The sequence below is a fragment of the Schistocerca serialis genome, chromosome 1, assembly GCF_023864345.2.
Source record: "Schistocerca serialis cubense isolate TAMUIC-IGC-003099 chromosome 1, iqSchSeri2.2, whole genome shotgun sequence".
NCBI lineage: Eukaryota > Metazoa > Arthropoda > Insecta > Orthoptera > Acrididae > Schistocerca > Schistocerca serialis.
In genome coordinates this window covers 562,246,797-562,262,680 of record NC_064638.1, presented here as the reverse complement: position 1 = coordinate 562,262,680, position 15,884 = coordinate 562,246,797, and the positions used below count along the sequence as shown (strand labels likewise).

The 15,884-nt window shown below is 41.7% G+C and overlaps 1 protein-coding gene across 1 annotated transcript in view; it reads right to left on the bottom strand.

Annotated features, from left to right (window-relative positions):
- Positions 1–14,472, bottom strand: part of LOC126475691 (protein disulfide-isomerase A6 homolog) — a 44,349-nt gene extending 29,877 nt beyond the window's left edge. Inside the window, exons 1-2 of the mRNA XM_050103486.1 lie at positions 14,277–14,472; positions 13,084–13,280 (exon numbers count right to left, since the gene is read on the bottom strand). Of these exons, the coding sequence (XP_049959443.1) occupies positions 13,084–13,280; positions 14,277–14,292 (213 nt within the window). The 5' untranslated portion in view covers positions 14,293–14,472. The remainder of the gene's footprint in view (positions 1–13,083; positions 13,281–14,276) is intronic.
- Positions 14,473–15,884: the final 1,412 nt, after the last annotated feature.

Genomic DNA, 15,884 nt, shown 5'->3' with positions numbered 1-15,884 from the left:
CCCACACTTGGTATAAAGAGGCACATGCCTATAGTGAGGAGATGTAGTGCTCCAAGCATTTCTCCTTACTGCTTTACAACAGACAGCAAGCCTTAGCATGAAGTCTCTTGAAAGTGAGGAGGGTTGTCTGAAGGATGTTGCTCGAGATGGGATTGCAAAGTTCTGCTCCAATCCTGAATAGCTGTAGAAAGGGGTGTAAATCAGTTCCAGTGGCACGGACGATTGCATCAGGCTGTCTTCCACATCACTGATGCGATCTGACAGATAGGCTGAAGTGACAGCAGAGGCACACAACTGCCACATGGCTTTTTGAAGCATCCAACATGTTAGTAAGGCCATGGCAAGGAAGTAACAGGACATTGGAAGGTGCTCACTGTTACAAATATTGTCATGTAGCAACCACTGTAGGGAAGCCATGAGATTGGAGGCAAAAATCAGAAGGTTGACAGTTGAAAAGATGCCATGGGAAACACCAAAGTGGGCAGGAGCACTACCATTGAGGAGAGACAGATCAAGACTAGAAAAAAGCTGGTCATTCAGAAGGCCCCTATCAGACAAAGTGGGACTTCTCACCACACGGAGTAGTGCACATTGAAATAATCCCCATCAGGAGAAACAAAGAGGGAAGGGGGGGGGGGGTTGAGAGGAGGAGAGGCCTGGATTAAGATCTACCGAAGGTACATAAACATTACAAATGGTTTATTGCTGGGGTTATTTGCGCTCGCGTCACTACTGCTTACAATGTGGTACAGAGAGAAATCTACTCGCTGACAACATCTGTGCAAATTAATATAACTACTCCTCCATTTGCCCCCTCAGGGTCCATATGGTTCCAACATGTTGCTTGGTAACCTCTAAGCATTGGGGAACAATCATCATCACTGAAGTGGGGTTCTCGCAATGCAACAAAGAGTGCAGCACAACAAGAAATTAGTTTTAGTTCAGGCAGGTGACAATAATATCCATTGTACTTCAACTGGATTATCATGTCGAATGTGTCCTGGTTAGCTGTGGTTATCTTACTCTTTCAAAACTTTTGGTGCTTTAGAGTCTTGTGAGCATCTCCTTCAGCCTGTAACTGGTGTTGGGTCTCTGCACTGGAGATTTCTTGGGAGAGAGGCTCCAAGAGGAAGCCCTGCCACCAGCAGATACTGGAGAATGATGATGCTTCTAGGTTCGGGTGCAAGAAGTGGTTACTGAAGACTGTGCCTCAGAACCCACAGAAGGTGAGGATGCTTAGCTTTTAAAATGTTGAAGTAGGTGGTGTGAACACTGCAACTTTTGCATAATTTGTAACCTTTGTATACAAAGATGGTTGTGAATTGATTTTCCACAGTTTCCACATTTTGGGTATGCTGTGCAACGAGATGATATATGTCCAATGCATAAGCCACGGAAATCTTTCTCACGTTGTTGGATATAAGTTTTACTAACAACTATACAAACCTACCCAACTTTATTTGAACATTTCCTTCAAGTCTAATATGAAAGCTTCGGTGTCTTTTCAGTTATATTTGGACTTTTTTTTTCCTGCATCTGACAAAAACGAACATATCCTCATTCTACATTAGCTCATACCTCTTCACTTGTCTGGAGCGTTAGGTCTCTGTGAAATAACTCTAGTAGCATATTCAGAGGTTTATGTGGTGTAATGGTCGCTTGTACATCACCCAGTCTTTCACATATCTTAAGTGCTTGGGATTGTGCAGCACAGAAGGCTAATCGAAAGTGATCCATTTCGCAATCCCCCCCGTCCGAGTCCACTTCTTGAAATTTATCTTCTATTTGTTCCATGAAAAATAACAGTTTTGTTGCTGTTTTTTCCCATGAGGTAGCCAGGGTAGGAAAAGCACTTTGATTGTTTAACTGTCCATACCTCTTTGTTGAGACAGCCAGATCATTACGGTCATTATGCTGGTTTAGTTTGATGTTTCTCCATGTGTGAAACGTCCATCCTGATGACACCTACTCCAACCAGGAGTTCTTCCCATGGAAACCACAGCAAAGATCGTCTGGCATGACAACCACTAATAGGAATCATGTCCCAAGGGGGTAGGCATCTAGCACTTGGGAAGCTAGCAGTTTAGGCATCAGAAATGTGATTCCTGTGTTGTTAGGATGCTCTACTGAAAGGTTAAATAATGACCCGACCATTTCTGATTGATTGCAACGTTTACTTTGAAGCACATATGAGTACACAATTGTTGTGCACTGTGGGTATCTAACACAGCCGGCACTATTTAAGGCACTCTTACCCAGCCGAAAAGACACACACACACACACACACACACACACACACACACACACACACACACACAGTCTCCAGCTGCTGAGGCTGCACTGAGAGGAGGAGCAGCAGCAGCACATGATGGGAGATGCAACTGAGTGGTGCGGGGCAGGGATGAAATTGGGGTAGGGAGGGGGAGGAGGGATAGCAGGGTAGGGGTGGGGGGACCAAAGAGTGCTGCTTGCAGAATCATACAAGGATGAAGTAGAGAGAGAGAGAGAGAGAGAGAGAGAGAGAGAAGGGCAACTAGGTACAATTGCGGGGTTACAACAGAGGGCTGGGGAGGGTTAGCGGAAAAGGAGAGCGCTAAAAAGACTGTGTGTGCTTTGGTGAAATTGAAAACTGTGTAGTGCCGGAATGGCAACAGAAAAGTGGCTTGGGGAAAAGGACAAAACTAACAAAGATCGAGGCCAGGAAGATTACAAGGAACATAGGAGGTATTGGAGGGAGAGTTTCCACCTGTGCAATTCAGAAAAGCTGGTGCTGGTAGGAAGGGCCCAGATGTCACAGGCTGTGAGGCTGTCATTCAAATGGACAACAATGTGTTGGGAGGTGCACTTAGCAATGCAGTGGTCCTGCTGTTTCTTGGTCACAGTTTGTCGATGGCCATTTATGCAGACAGGCAGTTGGTTACCATGCCCACCATGCCCATGTAGAATGCAACACAGTGGCTGCAGCTCAGCTTTTAGCAGCCCCTCCTTGGATGGGATAGCTGATCCTTGTGACCAGACTGTAGCAATGGGTGGTGGGAGAATGTATGGAACACATACTTCATCCACTTCTACAAAAGGTATATGAGCCATGAGCAAGAGGTTGGGAGCAGGAGTCATGTACGGATGAACGATGATATTGTGTAGGTTTGGTGGGTTGCGGAATACCACTGTGGGAGAGGTGGGAAGGATAGTGGGTACAACATTCATTTCAGGGCACAATGAGAGGTAGTCAAAACCCTGGTAGAGAATGTGATTCAGTTGCTCCAGTCCTGGGTGGTACCAAGACACATCGGGAATGCTCCTATGTCACCAGACATTGGGAATTTGGTAGGTGGTGGTTGACTGGAGAGATGTTGTTTGTTGTTGTGGTCTTCAGTCCTGAGACTGGTTTGATGCAGCTCTCCATGCTACGCTATCCTGTGCAAGCTTCTTCATCTCCCAGTACCTACTGCAACCTACATCCTTCTGAATCTGTTTAGTGTATTCATCTCCTGGTCTCCCTCTACCATTTTTACCCTCCACGCTGCCCTCCAATACTAAATTGGTGATCCCTTGATGCCTCAGAACATGTCCTACCAACCGATCCCTTCTTCTAGTCAAGTTGTGCCACAAACTCCTCTTCTCCCCAATCCTGTTCAATACCTCCTCATTAGTTATGTGATCTACCCATATAATCTTCAGCTTTCGAAAGCTTCTATTCTCTTCTTCTACAAACTAGTTCTCATCCATGTTTCACTTCCATACATGGCTACGTTCCATACAAATACTTTCAGAAACGACTTCCTGACACTTAAATCTATACTCGATGTTAACAAATTTCTCTTCTTCTGAAACGCTTTCCTTGCCATTGCCAGTCGACATTTTATATCCTCTCTACTTCGACCATCATCAGTTATTTTGCTCCCCAAATAGCAAAACTCCTTTACTACTTTAAGTGTCTCATTTCCTAATCTAATTCCCTCAGCATCACCCGATTTAATTCGACTACATTCCATTATCCTAGTTTTGCTTTTGTTGATGTTCATCTTATGCCCTCCTTTCATGACACTGTCCATTCCATTCAACTGCTCTCCCAGGTCCTTTGCTGTCTCTGACAGAATTACAATGTCATCGGCGAACCTCAAAGTTTTTATTTCTTCTCCATGGATTTTAATACCTATTCCGAATTTTTCTTTTGTTTCCTTCACTGCTTGTTCAATATACAGATTGAATAACATCAGGGATAGGCTACAACCCTATCTCACTCCCTTCCCAACCACTGCTTCCCTTTCATGTCCCTCAGCTCTTATAACTGCCATCTGGTTTCTGTACAATTTGAAAATGCCTTTCACTCCCTGTATTTTACCCCTACCACCTTTAGAATTTGAAAGAGAGTACTCCAGTCAACATTGTCAAAAGCTTTCTCTAAGTCTACAAATGCTAGAAACGTAGGTTTGCCTTTCCTTAATCTTTCTTCTAAGATAATTCGTAAGGTCAGTATTGCCTCACGTGTTCCAATATTTCTACGGAATCCAAACTGATCTTCCCCGAGGTCGGCTTCTACCAGTTTTTCCATTCATCTGTAAAGAATTTGTGTTAGTATTTTGCAGCTGTGACTTATTAAACTGATAGTTCGGTAATTTTCACATCTGTCAACACCTGCTTTCTATAGGATTGGAATCATTATATTCTTCTTGAAGTCTGAGGGTATTTCGCCTATCTCATACATCTTGCTCACCAGATGGTAGAGTTTTGTCAGGACTGGCTCTCCCAAGGCCGTCAGTAGTTCTAATGGAATTTTGTCTACTCCCGGGGCCTTGTTTCGACTTAGGTCTTTCAGTGCTCTGTCAAACTCTTCACGCAGTATCATATCTTCCATTTCATCTTCATCTACATCTTCTTACATTTTCATAATATTGTCCTCAAGAGCATCGCCCTTGTACAGACCCTCTATACACTCCTTCCACCTTTCTGCTTTCCCTTCTTTGCTTAGAACTGGGTTTCCATCAAATATCTTTATATTCATACAAGTGGTTCTCTTTTCTCCAAAGGTCTCTTTAATTTTCCTGTAGGCAGTATCTATCTTACCCCTAGTGAGATAAGACTCTACATTCTAACATTTGTCCTCTAGCCATCCCTGCTTAGCCATTTTGCACTTCCTGTCGATCTCATTTTTGAGACGTTTGTATTCCTTTTTGCCTGCTTCATTTACTGCATTTTTATATTTTCTCCTTTCATCAATTAAATTCAATATTTCTTCTGTTACTCAAGGATTTGTACTAGCCCTTGTCTTTTTACCTAGTAGATCCTCTGCTGCCTTCACTACTTCATCTCTCAAAGCTACCCATTCTTCTTCTACTGTATTTCTTTCCCCCATTACGGTCAATTGTTCCCTTATGCTTTCCCTGAAACTCTGTACAACCTCTGGATTAGGCTGTTTATCCAGGTCCCATCTCCTTAAATTCCCACCTTTTTGCAGTTTCTTCAGTTTTAATCTGCAGTTCATAACCAATAGATTGTGGTCAGAGTCCACATCTGTCTCTGGAAATGCCTTACAATTTAAAACAGGGTTCCTAAATCTCTGTCTTACCATTATATAATCTGATACCTTTTAGTATCTCCAGGCTTCTTCCATGTATACAACCTTCTTTTATGATTCTTGAACCAAGTGTTAGCTATGATTAAGTTGTGCTCTGTTGCTCTGTGCAAAATTCTATCAGGCGGCTTCCTCTTTCATTTCTTAGCCCCATTCCATATTCACCTACTACGTTTCCTTCTCTCCCTTTTCCTACTACCGAATTCCAGTCACCCATGACTATTAAATTTTCGTCTCCCTTCACTATCTGAATAATTTCTTTTATTTCGTCATACATTTCTTCAATTTCTTCGTCATCTGCAGCGCTAGTTGGCATATAAACTTCTACTACTGTAGTAGGCGTGGGCTTCGTGTCTATCTTGGCCACAATAATGCGTTCACTATGCTGTTTGTAGTAGCTTACCCGAACTCCTATTTTTTTACTCATTATTAAACCTACTCCTGCATTACCCCTATTTGATTTTGTATTTATAGCCCTGTATTTACCTGACCAAAAGTCTTTTTCCTCCTGCCACCGAACTTCACTAATTCCCACTATATCTAACTTTAACCTAGCCATTTCCCTTTTTAAATTTTCTAACCTACCTGCTCGATTAAGGGATCTGACATTCCACGCTTCGATTCATAGAACGCCAGTTTTCTTTCTCCTGATAATGACGTCCTCTTGAGTAGTCCCCACCCGGAGATCCGAATGGGGGATTATTTTACTTCCAGAATATTTTACCCAAGAGGACGCCATCATCATTTAACCATACAGTAAAGCTGCATGCCCTCGGGAAAAATTTCGGCTGTAGTTTCCCCTTGCTTTCGGCCATTCGCAGTAACAGCACAGCAAAGCTGTTTTGATTAGTGTTACAAGGCCAGATCAGTCATCATCCAGACTGTTGCCCCTGCAACTACTGAAAAGGCTGCTGCCCCTCTTCAGGAACCACACGTTTGTCTGGCCTCTCAATAGATACCCCTCTGTTGTGGTTGCACCTACGGTATGGCTATCTGTATCGCCGAGGCACGCAAGCCCCCCCCCACCAACGGCAAGGTCCATGGTTCTTGGGTGGGGGTGGGGGGGGGGGGGGGAGGGACTGGAGAGATAAGGGACACGATATCTGTTTTTATATAAGGTTTGTAGGGTAATTATGGTCTGTGAAGGCCTCAGTGAGACACTGTATTTTGAGAGGGACAGCTCATCACTACAGATACTAGGCTGTACACAAAGGACTCCTTCATATGGAATGGGTCGCACTTGTCGAAGTGGAGACATTGCTTGTGGTTGGCAGGTTTGGTATGGATGGAGGTACTGATATAGCCATCTTTGAGGTGGAGATCAATATCAAGCAGGGTGGCTTGTTGGGTTGAGTAGGACCAGGTGAAGTGAATGAGAGAGGTGTTGAGGTTCTGGAGGAATGTCACTCTTGATCCAAATCATGAAGAGGTCATCAATGAATCTGAACTAGATTAGGTGTTTGGAATTCTAGGTGTATAGGAAGGATTCCTCCAGGCGGAATGAATAGATTAGCCTCCGATGGTGCCATGCAAGTGCCAGTAATCATACCTCGAATTTGTTTCTAGGTGATGCTTTTGAAGGAAGGGTAACTGTGGGTGAGGATATAGTTGGTCATGGTGATTAGGAAGGAGGTTGTAGGTTTGGAATCTGTCGGGCAAGGGGATAGGTAGTGCTCACTACTGCCAAGGCCATGGACCTTTGGAATACCAGTATAAAGGGAAGTTGCATCAATAGTGGCGAGCAGGGAACCATGTGGCAAAGGAACAGGGACTATGGAGAGTTGGTAGAGGAAATGGTTGGTATCTTTTATACAGGTTGGTAGTTACGCATAATAGGCTGAAGGTGCTTGTCTATAAAGCAGAAATTCTGTCAGTAGGGCCACAGTAACCAGCCACATTGGGGGTTCCTGGGTGGTTGGGTTTATTGACTTCAGGAAGCATGTAAAAGGTAGGAGTGCATAGAGTGGTAGAGGTCAGGACAGAGAGACAGAAGTTCTGGGATGGGCCCAAGGATTTGGGGAGAGACTAAAGACACTGCTGGATTCCTGGAATAGGGTCATTGTGCCAGGGTTTGTAAATGGATGAACCTGACAACTGGCAGAGTCTTTCCACCAGGTAATTCTTGCAGGTCAAAACAGTGGTGGTCCCTTTGTCAGCAGGTGGGACTAGAAGGTCGGTATCAGTTTTTATGTAGTGGACTGCAGTCCTTTCTGTGGATGTAAGGTTAATTTGCATGTTGAGGGATTTGGGGAAAAAATGGTGAGGCATGGTTTGAGGTTAAGAAATTCTGGAAAGTTTGCAGGGGGTGATTTGGAGGCAGTAGGGGCGAATCACAGTTGGATGGAGGCATGAACTGAGTCAGGCAGGGTTCAACATTGGCCTTTGGTTGAGTCTGATAGGTAGAGTTGGTGGTGAAAAAGTGTTTCCACTGTAGGGTCTGGGAGAAGGAGAGAAGGTGTTAAACAAGTCCTGCATGTTTGAATTTGGGAGTGGGGCAAAAGATGAGGCCTTTGGAAAAAGACTGATTTCTGTGGGGCTAAGACTTCTGGAGGAAAAGTTCATGACTGTTTCAGGTCTGTTTAAGTTCTGGATTCTGTGTGGTGGTGGAACAGAGTTTTGGAGGGTAGAGTAAATGTAGGTGGTCTGCGAGAGAGGTTTTGTAAGCCATGAGAGGACGTGGGGGAGGTGGTTGTAGAGGTGGTGGATAGCGCTAGCCCAAGGCAGAAATAGGAAGCGAACAGAGTGGAGAGTTTTTTTGAGGATGTGTTGTGCTTGTTGCTCTAGTTCCTGGAGGGCAGGGGATTCTGTGTGTTATATGGGATCCAGCAATTTGGGATTGCGCAACAGGAGTATTTTATGGATGGAGAGGAGGTATTGTGAGGGAACTTGGGCCTGATTGGCATGGTTTTGAACCACTATGTTGGTTAGGTTTAAGGACTGACAGAATAGAAAAAGATGGACACGTCACTGTGGAAAGGCAGCAGCCAGGGATGGATAATTTCATGGTAAGGCCATTTGGAGGGATTCCATCAGCCAAACAACACAGGAACAGTATGTGGGACTGGGTTCTGGCCAGGGATAAGGAACTTTTCAGTCTTGACACAGATGGAAGGAACAAGGATTCATAGTCAAGGATAAAAATGTATAAAAAATTATAAACAATACATAAATATGTACAAAAATGTCGCATAAGTAATCCAAATGTGGAAAAAAAAAAAAAAAAATCACTAAAAGGATGAAACGGATGGAGTTGGGGGCAACAAGAGAAAGTCCGAGGGAGTAGGCTGATACTGCAAGGTGAAAAATACCTAAAACTGGCATGAAGACACAACGAGATCAAAGACAACCACTGTTGGCTGGTTACTGTGCACCCACTGAGAGAATCTCTACTCTCGTAGACCAACACTTTCAACCCACTGTCCTATATAAAAGACTCCAACAATTTCCTTCATTGACTCTCCACTGTTCCTGTTCCTTTAACACATGGTGCAAAGCTTGTCACTATTGATGCCGCGTCTTTTTGCACTAGCACCTCTAATACCCATGGCCTTACCGCTACTGAACAATATCTTTCCCAACACCAGACACATTCCAAACCTACAATCTCCTTCCTAATCACTTTGACCAACTATATCCTCACCCACAATTACTTCTCCTTTGGAGGCAGCAGCTAGAAACAAATCCAGCCTACAACTATGTGCACCCGCATGGCACCATCATATGTCAACCTAATCATGGGCCATCTAGAGGAAGCCTTCCTAAACATCCAGAATCCCAAACCCTCACCTGGTCCAGATTCATCAATAACATCTTCATGGTCTGGATACAAGGTGACGATACCCTATCAGTATTCCTCCAGAACCTCAACCCTTTCTCATCCATCTGCTTCATCTGGTCCTACTCAACACAACAAGCCACCTTCCGCGATATTGACCTCCATCTTAAAGATGGCTGTATCAGTGCCTCTGCACATATCAAACCTACCAACCGCCAAAAATGCCTCTACTTTGACAGCTGCCACCCATTCCATATCAAGAAGTCCCTTCTATACAGCCTAGCCACCTGTGGCTGTCACATCTGTAGTGACAAAGAGGTCCCTCTTAAAATACACAAAGTGTCTCACTGAGGCCTTCACAGACCATAACTACCCTCCCAACCTTGTACAAATACAGATCTCCCGTGCCTTACCTCTCCAGTCACCCACCACCTCCTAATGTCCCACCATCTGGCCACAGAGGAGCACTCGCCTCGTGACTCAGTACCACCCAGGACTGGAGCAACTGCACCACATTCTCCACCAGGGTTTTGACTATCTCTTATGGTGCCCCGAAACCAGGAATGTCCTATCCACTATGCTTGTCACCCCCCCCCAGTGGTATTCAGCCACCCATCGAACCTACACAATATCCTCGTTCACCCCCACACAACTCCTACTCCCAACCCCTTGTCTCATATACCTGTGATAGACCTAAATGAAAGACCCGTCCCGAACATCCTCCTCCCACCACCAAGTACTCCAGCCCAGCCAAAAACATCATTTATCCCGTCTAATGCATGGCTACCTGTGAAGCCCGTTGTGTGACCTATAACCTACCAATGAGCTGTATTCTACAGCTGGACCTTCCCATTGCTGAGCACACCTCCCAACGTATATTCTACATTTTAATGACTGCCTCACAACCTAAGGCATCCTTCCCATCAATGCCATCTTTTCTGAATTGCACAGGTGGGAAGTCTCCCTGCAGTACATCCTGTGTTAGCCTAACCCTCCTGGCCTCAACATTCGTTAAGTCTTTGTCCTTACCCTCAAGCTCCTTCTCTGTTCCTATTCCAGCACTAAACAGTCCTCAATTCCACCAATGCACCCACAGTCTTTTTCACCTCTCTCCTTTTCCACTAACCCTTCCCCGCCCTCTGTTGTAACCTCCTGACTGTACCTAGCTATCCTACCATCTCTCCACCCCATCCATGTATGCTCCCAGAAGCAGCACTTTACTGGCCCCACCCCTATCATCCTGCTATCGCTATCCCTCCCCCTCCCCATCCCAGCCTCCTTCCTACTGCCCCCCCGCCCCCCGCCCCAGTTCCATCTCCCATCATGTGCTGGTGCTTGCAGTGTGGCCTCAGTAGCATAAGACTGCTGGTGTGTGTGTGTGTGTGTGTGTGTGTGTGTGTGTGTGTGTTTTCTATCTCAGACGAAGGCCTTGTTGGCCAAAAGCTCATTTTCTGACAGTCTTTTTGTTGTGCCTGCCTGTGATTCATCATCTCCACTATATGGTGAGTATTTACTATTTATAGTTGTTGACAATGTAGCTACAGTTTGAGTGGGGCCCTAGGAGACATCAATTTATTATTTGAGAAGGTAAGACAGGTAAGAGACAATAGAACATCGCCAACCAACACTAAGAATTATTTGTACAGAAATCACTATGACAGACTGTGTTTCTCAAAAGCCACATTTAAGGAGCTGTATCAAGGCATTGTGCCTCTGCTTATTATTGTAGGCATTCTCTATGTTTAAGAAAATAATTATTAAGAGTTACCTAAACGACGAGGTCTGTTTTACAGCAATTTCAAGGAAGGTCAGATTGTTGATAGTGGGATAAAACCCACACTGGAAATGAGTAATGAGCTGCTCAGTTTTTAGTCAGTAATTCAAATACCTGCTTCAAGTTCTCTCACAAGCAGGTAGACACAGTAATAATACAACTGATGGAGCAAGTGCAGCCCTTCCCAATTTGAGGAGGGAAATTAAGATTATCCTTTTTCAGGAATGAATATGATATGCTGTCAGCCATATTTGATTAAACCAAGAGTACATTTTCTTTATCCCTTTATCAAAGTGTCTGGACCATTTGTTTTGTACCTGGCTCTTAGATAATGCCTCAAAAACCTGATTGTGAACACACATTTGCAGATTAAGAGAATGTAGCTACTGCCTTGAGAAAGTTACCCTTTTCACTGTCACCAATAAGTACTGTGTTTTGTACAGCTCTTTCCTATTTGTGCCAAATGAATGTTACAGCTCAAATTAAATGACAATTTGCTGTACATGTGGTATGGCATTATATGCCTAATGGGTTGCAGGTATGCACGCTACACTGAATAGAAATGCACTTACATTCCCAAGATTTTCATGAGACATGCTTTCCAAGAAATGTACCAATAATTTGAGAGTCTCTTGAGATCTCTGGCATTTGGACTAGAACTTCTTTACACTTGGTCTATCACATTACTGACCCAAGTCACCATTTTGAGTATTGCACCCCACAATTCTATTGGCTATGAACTTCAGTTCTTTATTCATTGTTCGTTGAAGCACTTTCTTTAAATTTTATTTGAAATGAATACTGTCTACGAATTTGACTGGTTTTAAATTGACAGCAATTTTGTTTGATTAAAACTCCTGTCACCCTCACTTGATATTTTAGTGCTCATAAGTAGTTTAGTTACAAAAGTGGACACTTGCAGATAAATGTGCATTTTTGTACTAGTTATGCAAGAATCCACAAAAGCATTGGTCTGTGGATACAGATTATGAGAATAGAAACGAATTATTTAGTAATTGCAATTTTTTTGGTTTGTCACAATTACTATTGAATCTGCAACACACCTGAAAACGTGTTTCCAGAAATAGTTATATTTGTGCATTTTTGCCAACTGCAGAAAGCTTGTTATGGGAAGTTTTTTACTTCATCAATTGCAGACAAGAATGTTGACTCTTTATGGGTTGGCAGCAACAATAATAGAATCCAGGAAAAACCTAGTTGCATCATGACAGAAGTATCTGGCTTCTTCATAAGAATTTTCTGCACTCTCTCCTCTCCACTCATTAGATTCCTAATTTTCCATTTTTTCTGTAACATTTATCTAAATCTTTATACCTTCTGTAAGTGATGAAACATAAAATGACTTATTGTGTATTTCAATGCCACAGTCGTTCCATGTGTCTTTATACATACAGTTACATTTTTAAAACAGAAGGCAGTTTTCCTTCAAATGATTATAGAGCAATGTTGGGGCACTATTAATTCTTAACAAAAAGCACAGAAGGGGGAAAGAAAAGTGAAGAACTTTGTAGGAACAATACACAGAATTTATCACACTTCACTCAGCCTTCTTAACAAATACCGTCATCCACATATCTTTCATTTAAAATGCAACTTTCAAAAAGTATTACCCTACACTTCTGATACATCAACTTATTGATTATATTGTCAATGGTCACAGTAGCGCATAAGTATTTCCAAACTGAATAAATGCTTGACACTATAGGTTAATGAATATAATTAGAATAAAGAAAATTATAACAAGAGAAACCTTTAGCTCAGTAAATGACATTATTTGACAGATCATAAATGTACATCATGCTCACTCATCACACGCTACAAAATAATTCCCACCTTAAGCAATATAATTGCTTTTCATTAAAAATTATATTATTCTAAGAGTGCATATCAAAAAATATCTTCTGAAAAATATTTTTAACAGAAACATAGCCCACTTACCTTCAGAGCAGTTGCTGCCTTTGAGAATTCAGGTACAAACTGCTGGCAATGTCCACACCAAGGGGCATAAAATTCAACTATCCATAATGCATCACTCTGAATAACCAATCTATCGAAATTTGCAGGATTCAGATCTACAACATCTGAACTTGAAGGATACAAGGCAGCCACCGACGACACTAAGCAAATCAGGGCACCTAAAACAGTTTGTCAGTTAACACTGTGTGTCTTTGTAGTGAGTTAGTTTCATGTTCCATGTATCATTTGCACAATGATTTGGAACAAGTCTTTTTACATTCACATTGTAAATGAATCTGTAAATATGGCTACATGCCAAACATTTACAAGTTTTTTTAATACATGTAAATGCGAGTTAGTTAATTCCTATTCGTCAGCCTTTACACATTACAATAATTGAAAGTAGTCTATCAAACATAAGGGGTTGTCAAAGAAATACTTTTTCGGTTTTCAAATTTTACTTCGTCCGTAGGGGAAAGTGATCAAAAATTTAGGTTGCAGCACTGTGCACTCATTTTTGGGTTTAAAAGCAACCTTAATGTGTAGTAATGAACGTCAGTTTTCCCTTGAGGTATTGTTATTATGTACATCATTGTTGCTTTTCAACTGTAGTGCGTTATTTACGGCGAACTTCATAGCGAAATATACTGTGAAGCAGTAGCCAGCATGCTCAACTAGTTAAACGGGTGTCTACAAGATCATCGTGGGTGAGCACCACATAATAGTTTTACAGCACAGTCCTGATCGCTGAAGACCAAGAGTTTCTCTCTTAAAGATGAAAATGACGACCGGTTATGAAGATGCTATAGATTTTTTTTTAATGAGAGGCAATATAATTATGGCATACATCTTTATAGGCAACTATCTTCAAACGGGATGTCTCTCGCCCTTATAAAATTTATTTTAAGCCTATATGATTTGTAAGTGCTTCACGTTCTCTTCTCTCTCTCTCCCTCTACCTTCTTTATGAGTAATGAAGGCAAAATAGTTATGGTGACCGGTGTTCAGCAATCTAAACGGAGTGCTATGTGTAAATAATTATTACGTGCAATCTTAATGACGATAATAATTAATAGATAGTTCTGTTAAGTTGTTTATTCTTTAAGATGGAGAGACTACTTTTATATAATGTCATTCATAGAATTTGTACTATTACAGAAAGTAATGTAACTTACCCCAAAAAACCGCCATTCTGAAGAAACAGTCTTATCAGTTCCTTTTTGTACTCTGCTAGCAGCAAATCCTCTCGTGTACACTTCACACCATCGAGTCAGCTAATACAAATCCAATAGTTAGACAACACGCTGCGTTGACACTAGACTACGCTTATATGTACAACAACTTCGTGTTTGAGTCTGATTGGTCCAGGCAATCTCCTGTGCAAAGTTTATCCATCTTTTGCGAAACGGCGTCGAAAATATAGTTTCCGAGGTTCAGGCGAACTGTAGCGCTTTTGTTTCAATTTTTCGTTAGATGCGAACCCAGTAAAGTTAACAAACGTTTCAATAAGCTCATGAAAAAAAATACTGACTGGTCGTGTTTTCTAAAATTTGCAGTATTTATCATTATGTATGTTGGCACGCCTGAAGTTTGAAAGCGCGCACTTTACAAGTAAGAAATGGTGCACTTCAAGAAGTCGTAGGAACCTACATGTTATATTGTTCATGTATTTCTAATGCTTCGTGCTAATTTAAATTTGAAACAAGATATAAAAATGTGGAGATCATTCTGCTACCGAAAAATATCATTTAAAGACGTCACAGATAGGTTTACATACCATTTTCAATGTTTTATTACAAATTTATAATGTAGATCATTATTATCCATATTTTTCTTGTGTAATCACATGCTTGATTATCAATCAAGAAATAGGATAAACTGGCCACAATTCGAAATAGGAAGTAAGAAGGTTTAAATTGTGGCTTCAGATACAGTTTTCGGCAATTTCCAGGAATGATTGCCTATCTATTATTAGACCTATACTATATAGAAATAAGCCACGAACAGATGCAGCTCAATCCAAATCTACTTAGGAGGTAGACAAGTCTTTTCTGACTATAGATGTATCTCACAAACGTTTAAGTAACACTGATACCAATATTCCATGATTCGAACATCATATTCCTCTTAAGAATTATAGTAGACATAGAATTAATATTTGTCATGAATGGCCAACAAAACTGCACATGACATACTAAAAGTTTCTTGATTTCCGTAAAGGATTTGACTCATACCACACCTACACTTACCGTCAAAAAGTTCGATCATATGGAGTATCAAGTGAAATTTATGACTTGACTTAGAGCTTTTTGGTAGAGAGGATGCAGCATCTTATTTTGGATGGAGAATCATTGTCTAACATAGAAGTAACTTCAGTTATGCCCCAGTGAATTTTGTTGGGACACTTGGTGGTCCTGTTGTATATTAATGACCTTGCAGACAATATTAATAGTAACGTCAGACTTTTTGCAGGTGATGCAGTTATCTATAATGAAGTATTATCTGAAAGAAGCTGCATAAATATTCAGTCGGATCTTGATAAGATTTCAAAGTGGCGCAAAGTTTGGCAACTTGCATTAAATGTTAGAGCAATAAAACTGTGCACGTCACAAAACGAAAAAAAAACGAGTATCCTATGACTGTAATAATATCAATGAGAAAGGAGGTAGACTTCGTTTTATTGGTAGAATACCTGGGAACTGCAACAATCTACAAAGCAAATTGCTTACAAATCACTCATGAAACTGGTTATAGAATATTGCTTAAGTGTGTGGGACTCGCAC